The 22,779-nt window shown below is 37.9% G+C and overlaps 1 protein-coding gene across 3 annotated transcripts in view; it reads right to left on the bottom strand.

Moving 5' to 3' along the window:
- The window catches only part of GRIA4 (glutamate ionotropic receptor AMPA type subunit 4), a 219,543-nt gene that overhangs the window by 135,778 nt on the left and 60,986 nt on the right, over nucleotides 1-22,779 (bottom strand). For all 3 annotated transcript variants that reach the window (XM_069014697.1, XM_069014706.1, XM_069014717.1), the window contains exon 3: nucleotides 11,625-11,864. In XM_069014697.1, coding sequence (XP_068870798.1) covers nucleotides 11,625-11,864 — 240 coding nt within the window. The remainder of the gene's footprint in view (nucleotides 1-11,624; nucleotides 11,865-22,779) is intronic.

The following is a 22,779-nucleotide window of genomic DNA, read 5'->3' on the forward strand; positions in this document are numbered from 1 at the left end:
TAAAAACGTGATCTGTGATAATTGTAAATAGCAGAGATAAAAATAGATGGCAGTGGGATGCTCCCAGAGTCTGAAATAATGTATAAGAACTGAAAATGGATCAAGATTACTGGAATGTACTGATAGAACAGGAAAATGTGGCAAAAGGAGTAGAAGAAGGTTTGGAAAAAAAGCCAATATAAGTTATCAAGGAGGAAAAGAAAAGCAGAATCAAGCCAATAAATCTGGGCAAATATGTGAAAGCAGGAATGCAGAGGTAGATCCTGAGGTGACTCACAAGATAATGCAATTGAAAATAATTAAACCTCCCTGAACCAGTGGAAACGCAAGCAACAAAATAGATGAGTTTTGGGAGGCCCTACCAAACAGAGTTCCTGAAGTGACAGAAGATAAAGTTGCTGCAGTTCCATCCACAGTCCACAGATTCAGAACCCACAAATGGATATTCTGATGTAGAGGAGAAAGGAAGTTCCTCTTCTCACAAGCGGTAATGAAGAGATCACGAAAGAGAAGGATGCATCGAGTGGGGGGGCTTAGGGGATGTTTCACAGAATAATAGAAGTCCTGTGCAGAAAAGCACACTGTGAACGTCACCCTTGGCTTCAGAACAGAGATTTTCATTCTGCCTCAAGATCAAGAGCATGTAGCTGCATTAGGAAATACCTGGCAGAATGCTTTGCTTATTTTAAGGAGAAATTGGATGTGAAATCAATCTAGAGAAAGGCACAAATATAAAGATATATACACTGATTTCCTGGTCTTTTAAAACACATTTATTAAACACTTCAGAAGGATATTATTTTCTCAGTAAAATAATATTTGACAGAATTAGCTGGGACCTTTTTTCCCCAACTTTTTCCTTGAAAAACAAGTATGGAAATGCTTTTCATGGGAAAAGGCTATTTTAGACGAATTTCTTGTTTTGAATAGGTTTGAAACAAAATAATGGAGATGTTGAGACAAACTAGTTCAAGGTTGTAAAAACAGTTTGGTTTTAATATAATGCTTAATGAGAATGAAAATACAAATTAAAAGGAAAATACAATCTAAAATTACTGCTAGAATATTTTTCAGTAGCATGATATGAATTTGTAAGATAGGAATATTTTTGATATTTAAATGACTTCAGCTGTTCTGCATCCAGACAAAAGTAGATTCCCCACAAAAATAATTGATAAGCCTGTGATTGGGACAGTCACTTGTGTTTAACGGTCAGGTTCATGACCTGTTTTGTACTCTAAATGTAAACTGCTTATAATGCAAATTTGGCAAAGCTGCCTTATTTAACTACCATTAGCTAAAGATTCTTAGAAGAGTTTTGAATAATTTAGACCTATTTGAAACTCTCTTTATCCCATTATATAAAGGAGAATACTTTGTTTTTTACAGGAAGGATATCACAATGCCTTACTTTTATCAAGTTTACTGACAAAGTAAACTGCTTTCTTTCCACTTGATTTGATTCATACATATCAAGCCATTTTATGACAGGCATCTGCAAATGCATTTCTCTGGTACGAGAGACTTCTTTGTCCCACAAAGCACACTCAAAAAAATGCTGCTTATTATTTTTCTGTGTTAAAGACTTGTTTATTATGTGTACATAATGCTTGACAATTTTATTTAGTTTTCTTATTCTGAACTCAACTACAGAGGAAATATGGCACCAATACCTTTTATGAAATAAAAGCATCTATATAGGGCCTTCCCAAGCGCACTGTCCCATGCTGATTGGACTCACCCTTAGGAAAGGGATGATCTAGGATACAAGTCCTTACTCCCAGGACAGTTTCTTTCTTTTTTTTTTCCCCCAGTGACAAGTTAACATAAAATGCATATTTGTTCCAAGGACCTACGCTAGCAACCGGTTTTGTTTTCACAAGCCCTCTCTTTGGTGACACTCTCATCATTTATTTTGCCCAGATCTTCAAAACTACATTAAATGTTCTGCTTGCCATTTGCAGATGAAGTCACACTGGAGCAAAATGTATTCCCCTTGTCCAAAGGAAAACATCCTGCAACATCCAGGTGTGCATTAATATTAAAACCCACCAAGGTAGTAGTACAAAAGAGGGATTTTGAGACCCCAGGATTAAAGGACCCTTTGGTAACTCTCCTTCCAATTGAAAAATGCTAAATACCTCAAACATACACTGGAATTTTGGTAACAGAAGCAGCTGTTAATGCTGTTATCTGTAAATACTGGTGCAGGAAATTCCCTGTACAGAGGCAGAAATAGCATCTGTAGCACTGTGATAAGCAGTCAGTCATTTTAAAAGGATGTCTACACTTCAACCACCCCTTTTGGAATTGACCAAAGACAATTTGTATAAATATGTATGCAAATAGGATTCAGCAGTAATTTATGAGGGAACCACCTAAAATATATTCCATTTACAGGGAAAATGCATCTCAGAATAGTGAACATCTAAATACATCGGAAATGCATTCTTTACAGATGCAGAAAATGTAGTCCTAAAATCACAGATTGCATCAATGATAGGATGACAGTTCAATCATCTGAATTAAGAATGTGCAACTCCTGAAATGCCCTTATATACAAACACAGATTTACTCTAAAGCAGAATTACCTTTACTTCCTGCTCTGGAGAAGTAACTCACACTACACAAGGGATAAATGTCTCACAAATATGCCAAGGAGGGATCATGAAGAGTTAAATTAGTCTTATACATTTTGATTATTTTTTAAACAATAGTTGCATAAAAAATGGAATAGTATGTCTTGACCTTTGTAAGTCTGTATCTTGTTTATTTATTTTTATTTTTAAAAAGCCTGCTTTATACTGTATTAAAACTTGGAAGATTCATCTACACATAGATAATACTCCCAAAAGACAAGCTAATTTTTCTATCTAAAATGCATTTAGAAACAACTTGGCACAAGTATTTGTTTTACATTCAGTATTACACTGGCACCACGTCTGGTCTCTGGCAGCATTGACTATACTCCCCTTTGTTTGCTACCACTCTGTGCTCCAGCACTGAAGCCAACACCTGTGGCCATATAAAAGGCTACGTTCAGCAGCTGCAGGAGTCGGATGTCCATACTGAAAGGAATTTCTAAAGCATAAGCATTTGGATGTGTGGCTGGCTTCCTCGTCTGAGTCTTTTCAAGGCCCTCTTTGGCGGTCCACGCTGCTGGGTGCTGTATCTATCAACTGTCTGCAGTGTTACTACTGACCAGTGTGTAGTGGTGACATAGCACAGCCTCAGACTTAGAAAAGATGCACTTGGTTAGGCTGATGTAAGGCTGCCTTCACTGGAGAGAACTCTTTGCAGGGTTCGTCAAATGTGACACCACTGATAGAGATACATGTAAAGAAGGGCAGGGTCTACCCCAAGTATGAATATGAAAGCTAATACCAGTGAACTGTAACACAAATTTCTGCTTAACACTTTGCTTTCTGAAAGTAACTTGTTTGATCCACAGAAAAGATGAATACAAGTCCAATCATTGCATATATAAAAGACCTACTTTTATTTGGGATCAAATAATAATAAAATCAGAAATGTGCTCAGAGTTGCCACTTGAAACTTGTAAAAGCAGCTGAACTTAACTCTACTACTCAGAAAATCAAGAACAAAAATGCCAATACATGAGCTTTTTCCAGAAAAAAAGGTACGAAGTCACTTTTTTTCTTAACCACATCCTTGTGTGGAAAAGCTCTTAAGCAAATAGAAACAGACATTCAGAATTACTGACCATACCTTCCCTGCTCCCAAGTAAATACAGAATGTGTGTAAAAACCAGATAAAAATGACATGTTTTTATTTAAAGGACTGTATTATATATGCAGGTAACAACAAATTAACTATTCTCTAATTCTCTGATATTATTAGAACAAGCCATTGGAAGTTGCAATGTTATTTACATTTGGATTTTGGAACATAAAAGCATATAGAAGTTACAGGCATAATCTTGAATTACACATGTGTGAAACTGAGATAAACACTACTGAGAAAAGAACTTAGCTCTAAGGATTCTACTACACTGTCACAAACAAATCATTAGAAAGGGCAGAGCTGATTCACTGGCATGGCAACTTAAAAAGTAGTATTTAAAATTATCATGAGTCTCTTGTCTTCTCCATGACACCCACTAAGTCAGAATAAAGCAAAGCAAATTCTTCACACTAGCAATATAATAAGCAGCAGTTTATTTAATGTTTTATGATTTATGTATTTTTATGGCATTTGCATATTAGTCTGCACTCCATATTCTCAGCGTTTAGCCAGATGACCACACACACAGAGAAGTTCTGATGCAGCATATTTTGAGCCACATCTAAAGTTAGGAGACTCATCTGTACACCTGATGATCAGCTTTTGATTCTAATACCCACATTTTCTGTTAATTTCAACCTTGATCTAATGTTCAATCATTTCAGTCAATAAGAGAAGCATTTTTGTTAAATGAAGCATTCTGAAAGCTCTTGGACAATTTTTCACATGTAATAAATTACATGATGACCCTGTTGATTTACCAGAATTGCTTCTCTTTAGTGGTAAGACAAGGGAAAGATGGAAAGTCACAGTATCATTACTAATGCTGATTTTAGGATCCAGCTGCGTTTTAGTTTCACGTGTGCATTTATTACCTGAATTTTCAAGCTGCTACCACATGCTGAGAAGATGAGGACGAGCTGGCATGTTGCTCGTATAATTATTAATGATCTCACACTGGCAAAACAAAATTTGCTGCAAGCCAATTACTGATGGATAAAGTACATTGCTCTATTTCACAAAAAGCATTGAATTTACTGTTACTGAGTACAGACAACAGTAGATCATAAGACAAACTTACTGCAGGTCTCTAAACTCACTGATATTTGACAAAACAATATTTTTCTGTGTTTTGTGTACCATTTCAGATTGGCCTGCGTTAAATTACAATGTAACTTTGGTAAAAAACAAACACAGTGGTAGCTGGATCCCAGTATGTGTGACATGCACTACTCATGTAGAGTGTTTGCTGAAGACAAAGAGCTTCTTATCAGGTCTAGTGAGGAATATGGAAAAATTCAAACCTACAAACCATGATGTTAGTGCAGTCTAGTAAAGACTATGAGACCAGGTATTGAATGCTGTTTGTTTTATCAGTATTTCTTCAATGTCATGACAACACTGATCTTTATTTCACAAAAGTTTGGTACATAACTGCATGATGCAGGTAAGAACCTTCTTTTTTCAGTGGACCTAAACATGAACTTATGTTTCTTTTTTTATTGTCGAACGTTTTGTCAAAGGTCAGTAGGATGAAAAATTCATATTGTGGGAATCCTACCAAATTCTTCCTGGTGATAGTAATGAAAAAAGGGCCCAAGACCAAGTGGATGACTGCAATTGAACAAAGACAGATTCCCAACATAATATTCTTTACAATCCAAGACATAACTTGTTTTTTTCAGGTTTACCTGAAACACTATGTGACATTATTTTAGCAGTTTAAGGCAAGAATGATGTTGGTTTGGGCTTAACAGTGCTACACAGAAAAAAATTAATAAATAAAGAGCACTTGGTGTCAAAACCATTTTTTTTCAATATTTTGTTGTAAGGTCACCTGCAATTTGCTTTTTATTAGTAACACTTGGTCCTTTTAACTTTCTTTCAGAAATAAGAGCCTTGACTCAGTATTTTTATGCACATAAAAATGCAAGTTATATGTTTATATCACTACTGACTTTGGTAAGTCTAGCTTTTTCAATTGAGGTATTGAAATAACTTTACAGCTTGCTATTATACTACCACTACTTTCACAAGTGAGTCATCAAAAAATGTGTTCAGAAGTGCAGTAAAAATATCAACTAAAGCTCGATGTAGGGTCAATTCTTTCAGCACCTAAATGCCCTGTTAATGATAACTTAACTTATTGAGTACCATATTATAATGATAGTCCTTCAGCCTGGCTTTGCAGTGTTTTTATCTAGATCACTCAGAATATTTTTGATCTGATTTTTCAATAATAGAACACACTAAATGTTTTACAAAGGCTATATATATATATAATTGAATAGAAATAATATATTATTGAAAGTTGTTCCATAGTAGAAAATTTAAAAAATTATCTTTTCAGTGTCCCAAGTACTGTGTAGAAGTCATTCCCAATTTCCTAGAGACATGACAATTACATACATGATCCTGAGGGGATATAAGAGATCATCTGAGGTGGATATAGAAATGCAGATCACCAGTGCAGATATTTACTAACCTCTTCAAAACCTCTGAAGTGGTAATAATCTTACTCTAGTAGTAAGAATCTCATCAGATTATTCCAACCTAATTGAAGCATTTTTTCCTAGTAACACTTTAAATCTGCCTACATAATTCTATTTCTTGCCTTGATCTCATCAGGTACAAACGATTATTGACCTTTGCTCCTTAACTGTCCTACAATTAAGAAAATAAAGCAAAATTTCAATTCATAAAGCTTTTTCTAATTGGTCATGTCTTTTTTTTTCTTTAAATATTCTTTCTCTTCACTGGACCCTTGAAACTTGTATCTGTATATGGTGGTCAGTGATCACAGTGACATTCCAGCATGGATCCTTGTACCACATTTGTACTAAAGGCCCTTGCTATAGCTGAAAACAGCATCTGGTGCTTTCAAAGGGCAAGGAAATTTGGTTTTTTTAAATTTTTGATGTCCTCTTTTGCAGTGGAAGTCTCAACACGTGACTGAGCAGCATGGACAGCCAGGTGAGAGTGATATTCAGCTTTCACATCTCACACGCAACATTCTTTTTCGAAATTTCAGAATAACCAGTATGGCTTTCTGTACTTACATTACACTTACGTCTCGCCACAACCCCTGAAACATATCCCATTGTACCAACGCTGAGACAGTTACTCTGCACTTTGTAGCTATGATTCTTCCCAGCTATGTTTATCCTTTACACCACCTTTATCACATTTCATCTTCTTCATCTATCTATTTGTCAGGATCACTTTAAACCCTGAACCCTTTTTGTACCAATCATCCCTTGGCCAGGCTCACTACCCACCAAAGTCTTTTTCTGTGCTGTCATGCAAATTCAAAGACAAATCCCTTGCACCTCACCCAAGACCTGCTCCTACTTTTAAAATATGCCATTAGCAAAAATTTTGGGGTTATGGTTTCTGCTTTTCAAATCGCCATGCTGTAGTTGAATCTCTGTTTTCTATTTTTTATGTGAGAATGTCAGGCCTGATGCAGTATCACTGGAGGTACTAATCATGGATACCCCAAACCTTATCCTTACTGCTGAGCCAGATACTCTGCCAAAGGTGGAAGTTCGATTAGCCTGATAAACTGATTGTAAATAAACTCATAATCTCCCTCGAAATAAGAGGGAAAGCTTTAAATTTAATGTACCATTATTTGCCTTTTCCAGACATCTCTGTTCTCTTCTGGGACTCACTTATCCTCCATAAGTTCTTAGAGACAAAAGCCGAGAGATTGCTACTCTGTGTACTGTAGGATTAATTCTAACAGGCCACCAGTACTTGTAAACCCTTCTGCCAGGTTTAGATTGTCATAGAACACTTTCGACTTTAAAGGAGTTGCTATTAAAACACTATCCAGAAATGTGGGAAAATTAAATTTACTTTGTGCACAGTGAACTATTTTTCCTCATCTGCAGCCATGACTGAGTTGGCTTCATGAACATGTAATTAAAAGGAGGAAAGGGGAAGAAAAAAGCATTAACAAGGCACATAAGCAGGCTCACACATGTTTCCTAATTTCTAGAGAATATAACTATTTCATAGTCCTTGCCTCTGGATCAACTGCTAGGCCAGCTGGTAGCTCTCCCCTTTGCGCTCCCACTCTTCAGTCACAGTCAGGGGCTGAAAACTCTTGCTGGGAAACACAGCTGAGTTCAAATGGATGCTGAAATTTTGTGAAAGCAGTTTCCAGCTTGTTGGCTGCCATCCTCCCTGGTGTCCTGTATGGCCCCATGCTGCTCTACAGCCCCTCTACCACTCTCCATCCAGGGACTCCTCAGCTCTGGGTAATCTCTGCAGTTTAACTGGCAACTTCAGCCATTCCAGCTCTCAAAAAGGCTACACACAGTGTGGAAAACTAACACTGACCTCTTGCAGGCTCAATACTTGCATCTCTCAAGTCTATATTAGATATTGGCAGTGCTAGGTGAATGGCTGGACTTGACCTTAAGGGTTTTTCAACCTAAATTATTCTACGATTTTTATTCTTGAACAGCTTCTCACATGTCACACAAACTCCTCCGGCCTTCTTTTGTGGTTTTAGGATCCAAATTTTTCTTTCTGGTGCCAGAAAATGTTGTCACCAACTAGTGAAATCACACTACAGGCATACTTATGCTAGGTCAAAAATCCCATGGATTTACAGATACACAGCTCCACTTCATTGTATACCTCTTTTTAAATTAAATACCTCTCAGTCACAATAAAACAACATATATAAACTGAATGTTCTTCTGTTCTACTCATTTGGTGTTTTTCACTTAATTCCCTTTAGAGATAATATCAAATATTACCTGAACTTTTCTTTCCTGGTGGACTTCCCTTTCCTCTGGGTATCTTTAGGAGGCATGGTTTTTGTTTTAGCCCTTTCCTACTATGCTTTGCATAACTCAAATAAATGTTCTTCAGCATGCTTTTTCCCTGCCCTGTCTGTGTTCCTGGCACTTTGCTGTTAATATTAATTGTATTAAGCATCGGGTCATGATTAAGCCTTTTTGAACCTGGAAGGAGGATAAGAGAAAGAGAAATCTATTGAAACAAAAGGACCCTTCAGGCTTTAGCCTTCTGTGTCACTCTTTACTTGCTCACTTTCCCATGTTAAATAATGAGCTGAATTTTCCTTCATCTTTGTCTTAGGTCTAATGCCTCTTGCAAAACCTGCTGTCCTTTTCCATAATGTCCCCTGCTAGATCCAATTAATTTTGTATTTTTGCCATTCTCCCTAGTATCTTCATTCTGTCACAGGACAGTGATTTTCCAGTCTGTGAGTTTGGCAGAACATCAGAAAGGGAGACTTAACATAATAGCTGAAGCCACCACCTCATCAGAGTTTGTGAGGTGCAAGACTGCTACAGGGTATAACCCCAGGTGTGGTACGTGGGAATGACTTGGAGAGATGCAACAAAAGTCCATTCCTGGCCTGAACTGAAATCTTAGCATCGGTGGCTCCAGCAGTACACAGACTGGAGTTCTGCAGGGAGCTGAGGGGCTGTCAAAAAGATGAATGGAATGATGCAACAGAGAAACCTACCTTGATAATATGATTTCATTGTTCAACCCCTAAGATTGAGCAGCAACCGAGTCACATGCAACAGAACCAAGAAGAAGGCAGGACAGAAAGGCTGGGAAAGCAGGTCTGAAAGCAACATTCATTTGTCCACTGCTGCTGCTGAAGGTTTGCCCAAGTGTATTTTGTCATTCTACCTTCTGTGAAGGACTTCTGCCTTTTACAATACTGATAGCTGCTAAATACTGCCTTCTTCACTGTTAGCTACTGTGTCAGGCTGGAATTTAGGCTTATTGCTTACCTTCCCCCATAAGAGCTTATTCATAGCTTCCCACTTAAGCTGCAAATATCAACTTGCAAGCCCAGCAACAAAATGATGAGAGGGTTCACCTTCCTTCAATTTGCTTTGATGGGACTGCTCAGAGAGACAGGGAGACATCTGGCAGGTAAAGGAAGGATCTCTGACAAAAATGTCGACAAGGTTAATTTCTGGCCTCACTGACAGAGATTTTTACAACTCAACATTAATTAGTTTTTTTTTTCTTTTTCCAGTTACTCTGATAGTAAGGTGATGTTTACTTTTTTTTTTTAACTGTATCTCAGGTCCACATTGAAATTTTGTCTTGTGTAAAGGTAGAGAAAATTTACTCAACAATGATGTGTCTTTACAGTATTCTTAATACCAAAGATACACTGAATCTTACTTTCTCCTGCATGAAACTGCATCACAAGACCTATCCAGAATTTGAGAGACTACCCAATGTAGTGTCCCCTGAATCCAAGCTGGAAAATGTCATGTCTTTATCAAAGACATGCTGATGAGTTCAGAGTTGCTGAGTTCAGTGCCATAAGAATTAATTATTAACTGTACTGTTACAGACTGTGTGCTGAAACTGTCCTTGGTGTGATATCACATGCTTAAAAATAATGCCTCAATCTAATTAAGTGTGTGAATTTAGATGAGAAAGGTAACTGCAGGTTGTGCATTTCTTTTCTGTTGAACTTGCAGGACCACATCTGTAATTATGTGTTTGTTTTCTTTTTATCCATAACTACATCTTGAATAGAAATGTGTTTAAATTCTGCCATATTTTCCTCTTTCCAGTTATCTAATCTATCCTATAATGTTTCCCAGAACTTCCTTTATGGGTCCAGCAAGCATTAAAAAAATAATTTGGTAAAAACAACAAACAAACAATTATGATACAATACAAACTCTTTCATTTTCTTACATTATTCATTTTGATTCAAATTCAGGTATTTAGGCAGCATATCAAGGTAAAAACTCACTGAAATGTAGTGCTGGTATATATGAGAAAATTAACTTCTATAGCCACAATCAAATAATTAAACAGATTTAGTTAGGTCAGTGTAATTCCCTATTTCTTCTGTAGAGTAATTATACTGGAATAAAGCCACTTTAATTCTGGAATAGACTGTCCGCATGGGGAACTATATTGAAACAGCTGTAGTAAAATAATTATTTGACTACAGATATGCTGCATGCTTCCCCACTGAAAGCAAGCCATCAACATAAAAATCTTGCCTCTTTCACAGAAGCTCAGCTATTTTGGCTCAATCCTATTCCACAAACAACGGCAGAGGACTTTCCCAGCAGAATGAACACACAACTCAGAGAACAGCTTTTACCTCTCAATTCCTCACAGAGTGGTGAGGTGCAGTAATGCACTTACAGTTTTTTTACCAGTTAAACAGTTCTGAGATGCTCTGGGATGTGGAATGGAAACTGTGGATAGAAAATGCACCCTTTTCTGTAATTAACTGTATATTTTATAAAAGTGTAGTCCATCACAGAGGTAACTCCAGATGAAAGGAGTAGAAGATGGGCTGCAGCAGCACTCCCTCCCTCTGCTGGCCTGTGGATACCTCATGCCTGGTAGGTATTGCCTCTCACCTCCACTACTCTGGCACAGTCTGAGGGCAGAGCATTTCTCTGCCTTGAGCTTCCAAAGCTTGGAAGTCCCATAGGCTCACTCCCATCTCAGCTTACACCAGTGCAGAGGCAGAGAAGCGGCCATTCCTCTCTACTTCTTTGTGCTGCTGTCACTTACGAAGTGAATTGAAGAGTGAATAGAGCTGTAACATTCTGCTTATTGCACCTTGGTTTTGTTCCACTACCATTAGTTGTAAGATTTTAGTATTCTAGACAAAGCACAGGCTTTGGCTGGTCGACTACATACTATGTGAATCCAAGACCCAATCTTTGCAGACGAAGGATATCTTCCTTCAGCCACACACCTACTCAGTCAGAGGTATTTCACCTCAAAGGCCCTTTAAAATTTGGCTCCCCAAGCTCTCAATGGGACATAAAAGTTCACAGCTCTTGCAGAAGTCATTTGAACGATAAAGATAAGAAAGCTGGGTCACAACTTACCTCGATCTGTGTCATACAGGAAAACAAAGCGGTTCCATTCATAATGATCCAGCAAGCTCAGGAGGGCTCCCCTCAGGGATGGCCGCAGCTGCAGCACGAACTGACTCTCACCCTCCGTGGGGAAACTTGGCGTGATGAGGGAGATGTGCAAGGCGCTGCAGAATGAGGTCAAGGTATGTACTGATCTCTTATCATATAGTCCAAAAATGGCAAAAACTCCTCTAGAATACTGGGAGCAAACTGAAACAAAGAAAGAAAGAAAGAAAGAAAGAAAGAAAGAAAGAAAGAAAGAAAGAAAGAAAGAAAGAAAGAAAGAAAGAAAGAAAGAAAGAAAGAAAGAGTGTAAGTAGTGACAGAATCTGTAAATACGTACTTACACATTCAAACATCCACCAGTTTTTAATTTGAAGATTTGCAATGCTGCCTGTACAGTTAAATTAAATTCTCACATGTGTTTTATTCTGGAAACCAATAAATAAATAGCTAAATAGCATTTTGTGACTTTCTGATCCCATTCATTGAAGCATCTATAGTGGTTTTGCTCTAAAATAAAATACAAAATAAATAACATGTATTTTTTGCATACCAGTGAAAAAATCAACATATAATGTTTAGCCATAGCTCTGCATACTATCAGGCATTTCCATTACCTTTAACTGAAAAATGTTCACATTCTAAAATGTGAAAATTATCAAAAAAATGTTACTGACCTTGTAAGTGAAATCTGGACATTCTGAATTGTAACAATGTAGAACCTTTGTTCCCTTTTAAGCAGGAAGTCCTTGTGGTACATTAAAACACTTCTAGAGACATTGAGTAAAAAAAAACCTGCTTCATGAATAATGTCCTTGACTTTAAGAGGGCAGTTTAAGTAAAACATAGTAAGTCAGTGTGATCACACTTTTGCCCCAGCCCTTTTGTTTCTACTCTGTGCTACCCAAAAACCAGAAAACAAATGACCTGAATATATATTCTGAGTTCTGATTTGCTCTTGGACTCATTTAAGACACAGGGAAGGACTTCTATTGATTTCATCAGACTGGGTAAGGACTTTACTGATCTCTGCACATAAAAGCAGGCATATGGGTATTTTCTTAAGCAAATACTGCATTTCTATCAATTTATAAAGGGTCTAAGGAAAAAACATCCCATTCCTTTGAAGCACAAATCAAGTTATTAGAAACTGTGTGATCATTAATAGTGTTACCTATCCCAGAATCACAGAAAATGGAGAAAGGAACAGTCAGTTAGGGGATCATGATATACAAGTATATGTATTTCCTATACTCTCCTGATCCAGATCCTCTCTTCTCACAGTCCGTTCTTACATGTTGCCTAAACACAGGAAAACTTAAGAAACCCTCCCACTAGCCTGGAGGTCACAATCATTCTGCATGTGCAGTGCAGTCAGGGTACAGTGTTAGCAAATTCAAATCAGTTCAGCTTTAATTTTTTTCACATTACATTTACTGCATAAAGAGCTGAAAATACAAATGGTGCATTTTTCTTCTAAGATTTGGGTGATTTACCCAGTTCTGATGTCAGAACTGGGGTAAGTGGCTTGAGGACAGTTTTGTGATTTTATGTGCTCCTCCACTGCTATGGCTCCCATCCTAACCATTTTTATAGCCAGACTCTATATCAGTAAAGCTTTTTCAGAAGATTTCTTCTTTTCCCTAAGCTCCCCTTCAATATGCACATTTCTTACAAACCCTCTTAGTATTTTCCGTGCTGGACCACACAAAACAGATTCCCACAGACCCCTCAAATCGGCATTTGCCAAATTAGTGGCTTGCCGTTCCACTAGTCATCACAGGGAGCATTGCTCTCTGCTTTCCCAGCTCCATCTCATCTTGCTTGAACACAGATGACCAAAATGCTGAGAATTTCAGCTGAAGGCTTTCTGCTTCTTTTTACATTATTCCCCCATCTCTACTATAAAGTATTTTTGCTGACATATCCTAAGACAACACTGTGTTCTTCTAACTCTGAACCTCAGTGATGGCTGATGAGCATGTTGGGATCAAAATTCTGCTCCTCCTTCCTTCTGGGCCATTTGCAAATGATGAGTTTCTGCTTACAGCATAGAATTTTCATTAGTCACTATTATTTGTTTTCCATCATGCCACACTTATTACTGTACTCCTCAAAATTATTTACTTCTATGGTTAAAGTCTTAGTCTGCTCTGTTTGATGTACTTATCTCCCTCTCCAGCAAATTCCATCATGGTACCCTGACTTTTTAGCTCTGTGTCTGCTATAAAATTAGACACTTATTATCTTCCTCCTGTAATTGTGCTTCTCCAGCCTGGTACCTCCTCTTCCACCAAAATTTGTTGCCATCTTCTCCATTGTTTCATGCTTGCCTTTTGACTCCATTTGTCCCCATTTCCATAAATCACTTCTCGTAAGAACATGTCTATTTTATTACATTCTCTGTGAAATTGGAATATACAGATCAATCCTATACTGTCTACCTTAGGAACTTCTGGTTGCATTTTATGCCATTTTTAGTGTATATCCATATTTTAAAGCTTTCTTTCCATCAAAATCTGTTCTATAACTTCACTGATCATACATATCAGAACTTACTTAACAGGTCTAGTAAGAGGCACTTGTAATTGCTTCTGCCCTTCAGTAAACCAATTCTTGAAGAACCAAGGAAGAAAGATGCAATTTCCCTGTTCCCATTAGTCATCACACCTCTTTTAAGATCAACATTCTCCTTGAGTGAAAATCAATATGAAATATCTATCAGTTTTAAATCTCCAAACCACCTTTATCTGCTTTTCTGTCCCATCATCAATATAGAACAGCTTTAATTATTTTCCTATTTCCTGTATTTTTATTTAAATATGTAAATGACCTTCTACTGCTGTTTTAATGTCCTCTAAAAGTTTCATTTTTCAGCGGAAGCCCTAACTTAGGCTCTCATTTCTGAAGCAAATGTCCTTTATAGCTCCTTTTTTTTAAAAAAAACCCCAAACTTTCTTATTAATAATCCTTTTCAAACACTTGTTTCTTGTATCTTCCTTCTATAGTCATTCATTCAGTCACATCCTGTATTATGTTCCTCTGCAGAGGGATTTCTCTGTGTTTTACAAATATTTCTGTGAGGATATGGGAGGCTTCTCTATTTTTAAATACAGTTCAATTAACCCTGACAACTGAAATAATTGAACACAAACCTCATATATGTAAATGGCAGTTACTTAATGTGTTTCTTGTTTAGACAAAATCCTTCCTAAAGGTACTTGTTGTTGTACTTTGCACTTTTACGGGGGCACAGAGTACTTTTTGTAATACACGGTCCTTACAGTAGGAATCCACATGATGAAAAATTCAAGAAATCAATGCCAAGCTGTGAAATTGTACACTTAGTGGAGTTAAAGCTTGAATTCATTCTCAGGATGGAGAAAAAAGTCAAACTTGAAATTTCATTAAATAACATTATATGACCCTGAAGTTCTTATAACTTAAAGTAACAGAATAATAATTCTTCATGTTCAAAGGAAACTATCCTTGCCACAGTCTAAATCCAAATGTGATAAAACATTATCTGAGTACCATTAGAGTCCTGAAATAGCCGATCCAAGAAAACTTGTGCTATTGTACTTGAGATCAAGACTGGGAAGTAACTGAAGAGTGTCCTTCTTTGCTCCTTGATAAGAAAAAATACTAAGATGAGGGTTATGAGAATTTTTTCTTACTCAGTACAAAACCCCCAGAGAGGAAAAATGCCTGTGACACTATGGAGATGAAGCTTTAACATATGCAGAGATGCTGCAACACTCCTGAATCAATTTTACAGTAATCAGCAGCGACCACAAAAATCAGCAAAGCCAGGAGGATTTGCATTACGACTCATTACAGCTCTCAGAAAATGCCTCCAGGCAAACATGACTACCTGGATTTCCCAGTTCTTTTTCCATTTCTCTTACACTTCTAAAGGCATTTTACTTATTAAAAATGTACTAAATTATGCTTGGTAAAACAGTTGCATATTAGCATTCTAAGAAAATTTTGTTCAAGATATTTTCCCTCATAAATATAAAGCAGTGACAAGAACACTTTTATGACCATTCTTTGAAAAATATTGAATAATAATTTGTCTTTAAACCAGATATCTCTTCATAGCTGACAACCTACTATCCATATTACACATACTATTTTCTCCTGCAGATTTTTCAATGCCATTGGTCTCACCACAGATGAGATGAATGCAGAGGTCAGACTCATAGAATCATAGAATGGTTTGGGTTGAAAGGGACATTACAGTTCATCGAGTTCCAATATTCCCTATCATGGGCATGGACACCTGCCACTAGATCAGGTTACTCAGAGCCCCATTCCACCTCGTCTTGAACATCTCCAGGGATGGGGAGTCCACAACCTCTCTGGGCCAACTTTTCCAGTGCCTCACCACTGTCACAGTGAAGAATTTCTTCCTAATATCTAATCTAAACCAACCCTCTTAAAGTTTAAGACCATTCCCCCTTGTCCCGTCACTACATGCCTTTGAAAATAAACTCTCTCCATCTTTCTTGCAGGCTCCCTTCAGGTACTGGAAGGCTGCAATTATGCCTCCCTGCAGCCTTCTTTTCTCCAGGATGAAACCTGGTTCTCTCAGTTGGGCTTTACAGGAATAGCACTCCAGCCCTGGGAACAACTAAGTGTCCCACCTCTGGACTGACTCCAACTGACTTCTCCCTGTGCTGGGACCCCAGAGCTGGATGCAGCACTGCAGGTGGGATCTCACCAGAGCAGAGCAGAGGGGCAGAATCCCCTCCCTGGCCCCGCTGCCCATGCTGCTTTGGATGCAACTCGGGACACTTTTGGCTTACTGGGTTGTGAGTGCTCATTGCCGAGACATGCTGAGCTTCTCATCCACCAACACCTCCAAGGCTTTTCCCCAGGGCTAGTCTCAATCCTTTCTCCACCCAGCCTGTTCCTCTCAGAACAGACTCCAGAAAAAACCATTGCAATGCACCTTAAATAGCCAAGATAGTGCTGATGCAGTAGTTGTAATATGAATTAGATGTGTTCTTTTCTAGCAGATTGTACAATCACTTTAAAAGAACAGGTGACTCACAGGACCTTCAGTTAAGAAAAGATATCATAATGCCAAAATGGCAAAAAATTGTATATACTGAAGGGTTTACTGACACACATGGTCAAGTCACAGTAGTCTTCTTTCTCTATAAGAGAAATACTTTCCAAAGCTCCTGCTATTGTTCTAAAGACAATTCCCTAACTTAAAACACAAATCTTACCCTGAAAAATGAAAAGCAAAAAATTCCAACAACTTCTTATTTCCAAGTTATACCCAGATAGTTTAAATCCTCTAAACAATGTATTTGCAAAGAATAAGGAGTGTACAGCTGGTCTGCCAACAGTGTTAGTTTTGCTCAGCAGCAAACAGGTACCAGTTATAGGAACCATATATGTAGGAATCTGGAAGACCTGCAGCCTAACACCAAAGCAACATGACAGATGCTGCTTCAGAGTCACGACTCGCTGACCCTGAGTGTTCCAGGACACAGGTTCTAGAATGAGCATTTTAAAATGCTTTTCCCTATGTTTTCAACACCTGTGTGGGAAGCCCTGGCACAGTTAGCTGTTACAGATATACTGACAGACACCCACATCTGCTATAAAAACCCAAATTATGGAAGCACCCAAATTGAAAGACTCAAGACTAGTTTACATTGTGGAAGTTTTCAGATATGAGGACAGTCTTTCATTGCTGTCTCTTCTCTTCCTCCTATGCTTTGACATTCCGACAGGGATTAGGGATTGTGATTGGTCAATGACAATTTGTGTCTGACTCTCCTTCCTCCTCAGGCTTCTCTCTTTCACTGCTCCTATGCAGTGTTTTTTATCCTTTACTAAATGTGTTGTCACAGAGGTACCACAGCATCACTGACATGCTCAGCTTTTACCAGCAGCACGTCTGTTTCGGGGCTGGCTGAAAACTCCCTCTGTCTGACATGAGAGTGGCCCCTGGCATCTTCTCACAGAGGCTGCCCCCGTAGTCCCCTCCTCCCAGCCAAGGAGGGGCAGGCACTGATCTCTTGTCTGTGGTGCCCAGTGACAGGACCTGAGGGAATGGCCTGAAGCTGTGTCAGGGGAGCTTTAGGCTGGGTATTAGAAAAAGGTTCTTCACCCAGAGGGTGGTTGGGCACTGGAACAGGCTCCCCAGGGAAGTGGTCACTGCACCAGCCTGACAGAGTTCAAGGAGCATATTTGGACAATGCTCTCAGGCACAGGGTGTGACTGTTGTGAGTGGTCCTGTGCAGGGCCGGGAGCTGGACTTGATTATCCTTGAAGGTCCCTTCTAACTTAGCTTATTCTACTATTCTTTGATCTGGTAAACTTCAGAGAGCAACAAATTTAAAAAGCATATTTAGGGAGTCACATTTCCTTGCCACCATAATGGCACATGAAGACTTTCATTTGAGGTGTGTCTGCAATGCCATCTGTGGTCCATGTCTTCATGGGTCACCGTCATATACACTATTTTTTGTTCAGCTGCTGTGCACCTGGCAGCACTGATGTAAAAAATACTGTGTGAATTTTCCTAACCTAAAGGACTCCTTCCAAGAGGAACAGCCTACCCATATGGAGATGCAAGCTCTACATGTGAGATGAAGCACAGAAGGGAGAATCATTTAATTTAAATATGAACCTGCCTCCCAAGGTCAAATGATTTATCAACTTATGTCTGTGAAAGCTCTGACATCTGAGATGAGATTAAGCAGTATTTCTCAAATAGCTTTGAGGTTGGCATTTTGTGTTAAAATGTCCAAAGATCTTTCTGTTCATTTTGCACAGATCATCCCAAAAATCTCTGTCCTCTGTGCTCTCAGATCCACCTCCTCCTGATCACTCCACTGACCTCCACCTCCTGGAAGAGGACACAAGGCTAGCTAGAACTCTGGAACTAAAAGACAAATGATCTAAATTCATCCCTCTGCAGTTTTAAACTATCTTGCACCCAAATCCAGTACAGACTTGATACACATATGCTTTTCCTCAGTTGTGTTTGAGACAGCCTGTTTAATACTAAATTATGCTCTTGCATTAAGAAAAATTCCCAACACTGAGACAAACTTAATGAGATGAACTAAATCACTGATATAAGATGACAGACAGGATTATAAAAGAGAAAACAGTGTTACATAAAGTGGCTAGATGAAAAAAATTACAGATGTATTAGGACCAGTTTACTACCATCTTAAGAACTGTCTGGAGTAGAATAGGATACCTCTAAATACGGTCATCCAAAATAGGACAAAAGAGAAACAAGGCGTTTTTTTACACATTATATAGTTAATACATCCAACAACATTCAACAAAACCCTATTCATGTTCTGTTTATAGACCCTGCACCCTCTAAATCATCATGTACCTTTGTCTTTCGATCACAAACTCCTTCAGGAAAATTAATTATCTTGCATTTAGGAGACATACATCACATGTCAGGTAGCAACATATCTAAAGCATTATAACCAGAAATAATATCACAGCATTACTTTAACCAAAACCAGCTTATTGCTCTAAAATTTAACACTGTATTAGTGGTTGAGGTGAACAAAAAGAGATTACATTAAGATCGGTCCAGCTTTAGAAATAAAAAATAAAAAAAATCCCCAATGAATCACAAGTATTACCCCCTTGAGTATTTATTCCTCTCAAACATTTGTCCTCCTATAGTAAGACATTGCATAATGAGAAGTCTGGTATGTTGGGTACTGAATCTCTGAAACTAAATCAGTCCCCTGGAGCAAGTCACTTTGCATTCCCATGTCTCAGTTTTCAAAGTTTACACTGTCTGTTCTATTGAGGAGTATAAGCACTTGACAGGAAGGCCAGTCTCCTATTAGATATCTGTAAAAAGTTGAGCACAATGGTCCAGCTGTCTCAAGTGCTTCTGAGTGCTAGCCCAATGTATGTGAATGTTATACCTAGTGGACATGTATCTTGCAGTTCCATAGTAAATTCTGAACCCCTAAAAACACATAAGCCTTTGTCCTAAAGGTCATTGTGTTTGGTTGTATGCATAAGATTAAGCAGGTACTAAAAAGTGTGCAGGAGTAGTTAAATGGAGTTCAACAGACAGATCCATCAAACAGAGCAAATTCATGAGTGTTTTTTACTCATAGCAGTGGGTTACTTCTAGTACTCTCTTCTAAGTGACTTACCAGTCATTTAAAAATACTCTCCTAAGAACAATGAAAGCCTTGATTTAATGTGCCAAATCAAATGGTAATTCGGGATATGCAATTCTGTTTGTTCAGCTGCAGATGTGAGAACATTGAAAAACATGATTCAAACTTACTACATTTTTTAATTAATTGTTACATTTCCAGAAATCATTTTTGTGAGTTGTCTCTAAAAGACTATTTCTGCTCAAAGACAATTCCTGAAGCAATATCAGAAAGTGATAGTGCATTTCTTGCCTATTGAATGGAAAACGGAATTGAATTAGCTTAACTAACATGCATGGTATTTTCTTCTTTTAAAATAAATTTGAAGATTGTAATATGGTATTTTGTGTACAGTGTCTTATACCAGATCACTAAGCTACAGAACATTAACTTTAGAGGGTTTCCCTGAGGGATGCTCAGAATAAAAGAGAAGACCATTGAGACCAGGCAAGACTGGCTTGCAGATCCACCTGCTGAACTCTTCTCCATGCTTCATACGGAGGAAAGATTGTCTCTCCAGGAATTAATACATTGATTAAAGTTTCCTTCAAGCTAATTGCAAAAGAAGTTGTGCAAAAAGCATGTTTGTCTTTGTATGTAAACAGGGGCACAAAGGGAGAGTGTAGGAGTCTGTCTCACCTGGTTCTTACCACCTAAAAGTCAAGGGTTTAATTTCTAGGGTTTTTTTTCTGTCTCTAAAATAGAAAAAAAAAGTGATAAATTAAGTGTACTGATTTATCCACTAGAAGTACCTTTCCCTTCTTAGCTGCAAAAGGAAACTACACAATTATGAAAGGCTTGGCACCTACATTTAGATAGATGGATTTAAGATTGTTCCCAAAATCTCAATTTAGGAAAAATACCTCTGTATTTTTAATTCCCTCTCCATCCCCAGATTCAATGTGATTTGGAGCTAGCCTTCTCTGAGGGCCATCTCATTTGACTGACACAGATCCCTTGCAGCCAGGGGCTGCAGGTATTTCTCAGAGATCATGTATATCTATTTTCCCAAGAAGTGCTGACAACTCTCATTTTTTGATAAAGAACACAAAGTAGCTTGGCTGTTTATAAACTTTTGTGAGGGAAACTGCTTCAATCTTTAAACACTTTCCATCTGAAAACTTGAGCACCACTAAAGTATTTTACTTTCATTAATATATAATTCCACATAGTTTAAATCCAATGGAATGTTTTTATAGAACAAGAAAAAAATTTCCACTGGGTTTATTTACAAAATTCCTTTTTCCTCTGTGCCTTGGCTAATTTCTTTGATAGAACACCCCTCACGAATTTCACATTTGCTGAATGCTACCAAATCTTTTCTCATTTTTTAAAGCACTTTACTGCTCTGTCTACAATAAATCAACCAGTCTTTGTGCCTTTGTCCTCCAGTCCTGTGCACACCACGGATCTGATATTTATAGCTGTCTGGCAATGCACATACACGTGTGTATCCCTAACTCTGCCAAACTCTCTTTTTGAAAGCTCTCCCATAGAGAATCCTCATGCAGCATTTACCTTTCATAGCCACATGAATGAGAATCCACATCAGTACAGAAGTTCTTTTTTGGATGTTTTTAAAAGCTGATAAAAATATCAGTAACATGTGAGACTTCCAGGCTTTTCAGAACTACAAGTTTTTTAAAAAGTTAAACATGATAGGAAGTTCCTATGACACTGGCAGGTTTACTCAAGGACAAAATGTCCAGAGCCACCTTTGAAATTTTTTTTCCTGCTTCAGGATAAAAGCTTAGAGAGGCATAACAGATTGCATGGAAATTAGACTGGACTACAGTAAAAAACTGGTTTATGGAATCAATCGTAAAATTCCCAGTTGCTTAATTGAGGTGAACATTTCAACTCTGATACTGCTGGTGGTCACAGATCTTCTTGCAAAATCCTATCACCTTTTCAGTTTGCCAGCTGAGGGAAAAGTCATCCTCATTAAATGAGTATCTAGAGAAATCATGTTTGATAACTTATCTAGATTGTCTGTGTGATTAAACATTTTGTGCTTCTCTGATTAAACATTTTCTCTCTTTCTTGGATAGATTCATTTTCTTACAAGACATATTACTTCTTTCAGTTCAAATTTGAACTTCATCCAAACATTTCTTTGTAGTGAAACAAATTACTTTGCAGCTTGTTTTTCCCCTCAAAATCTAAGATTTTATAAAACCTTCCCCCATATCCTATTTTAATGAGACAGAGCAAAGAAAATATGAATTTTGTTTTAAGAAGTAACCCTTTGATGCCCCCCTTCTTTACAATGCTGGCCTCCATTTTTTTTTAAATTTATCTTGAAAAGGCAAAAAATAGGCATATTAAAAATAAGTTTTTCTTTCCAGAAGAAAAAGAGCTGAAAAAAAAATCAAATCAGTTTAATCAATTTTAAATAGCCTGGTATCTTATGAAGTGTGCAGTTGATTACATAAAAATAGCTTTTCATACATAGCTGTGTTACCACAGGTTTTTTTTATACATAAAAACTATTTGTAGTTTACAGAAAAAAAATAGAGACAATTTTTTCTTTATTTCGGAGAAATACACGGTAATTTTGCAGTACTCCTGCCAGCAAAACTGTCATTGACAGGAATTAACTGAATTTAATCTGAGATATGAGAGGCGAAGCCATACAATAAGGCTCCTGACCTAAATTGTTTTGATGAATGCCTTACCATAATTTATACCTCAAATACTGTTCTCCCTTTGGGGGCTCACTGCCAGAAAGACATTGAGGGGCTGGAGCGTGTCCAGAGAAGGGCAACGGAGCTGGGGAAGGGTCTGGAGCACAAGTGCTGTGAGGAGCAGCTGAGGGAGCTGGGGGTGTTTAGCCTGGAGAAAAGGAGGCTCAAGGAAGACCTTATCCCTCTCTGCAACTGCCTGAAAGGAGGCTGTAGCCAGGTGAGGTCACTGTCTTCTCCTAGGTGACCAGTGACAGAACA

This window comes from Aphelocoma coerulescens, chromosome 1 (genome assembly GCF_041296385.1).
Source record: "Aphelocoma coerulescens isolate FSJ_1873_10779 chromosome 1, UR_Acoe_1.0, whole genome shotgun sequence".
Taxonomy (NCBI): Eukaryota; Metazoa; Chordata; class Aves; order Passeriformes; family Corvidae; genus Aphelocoma; species Aphelocoma coerulescens.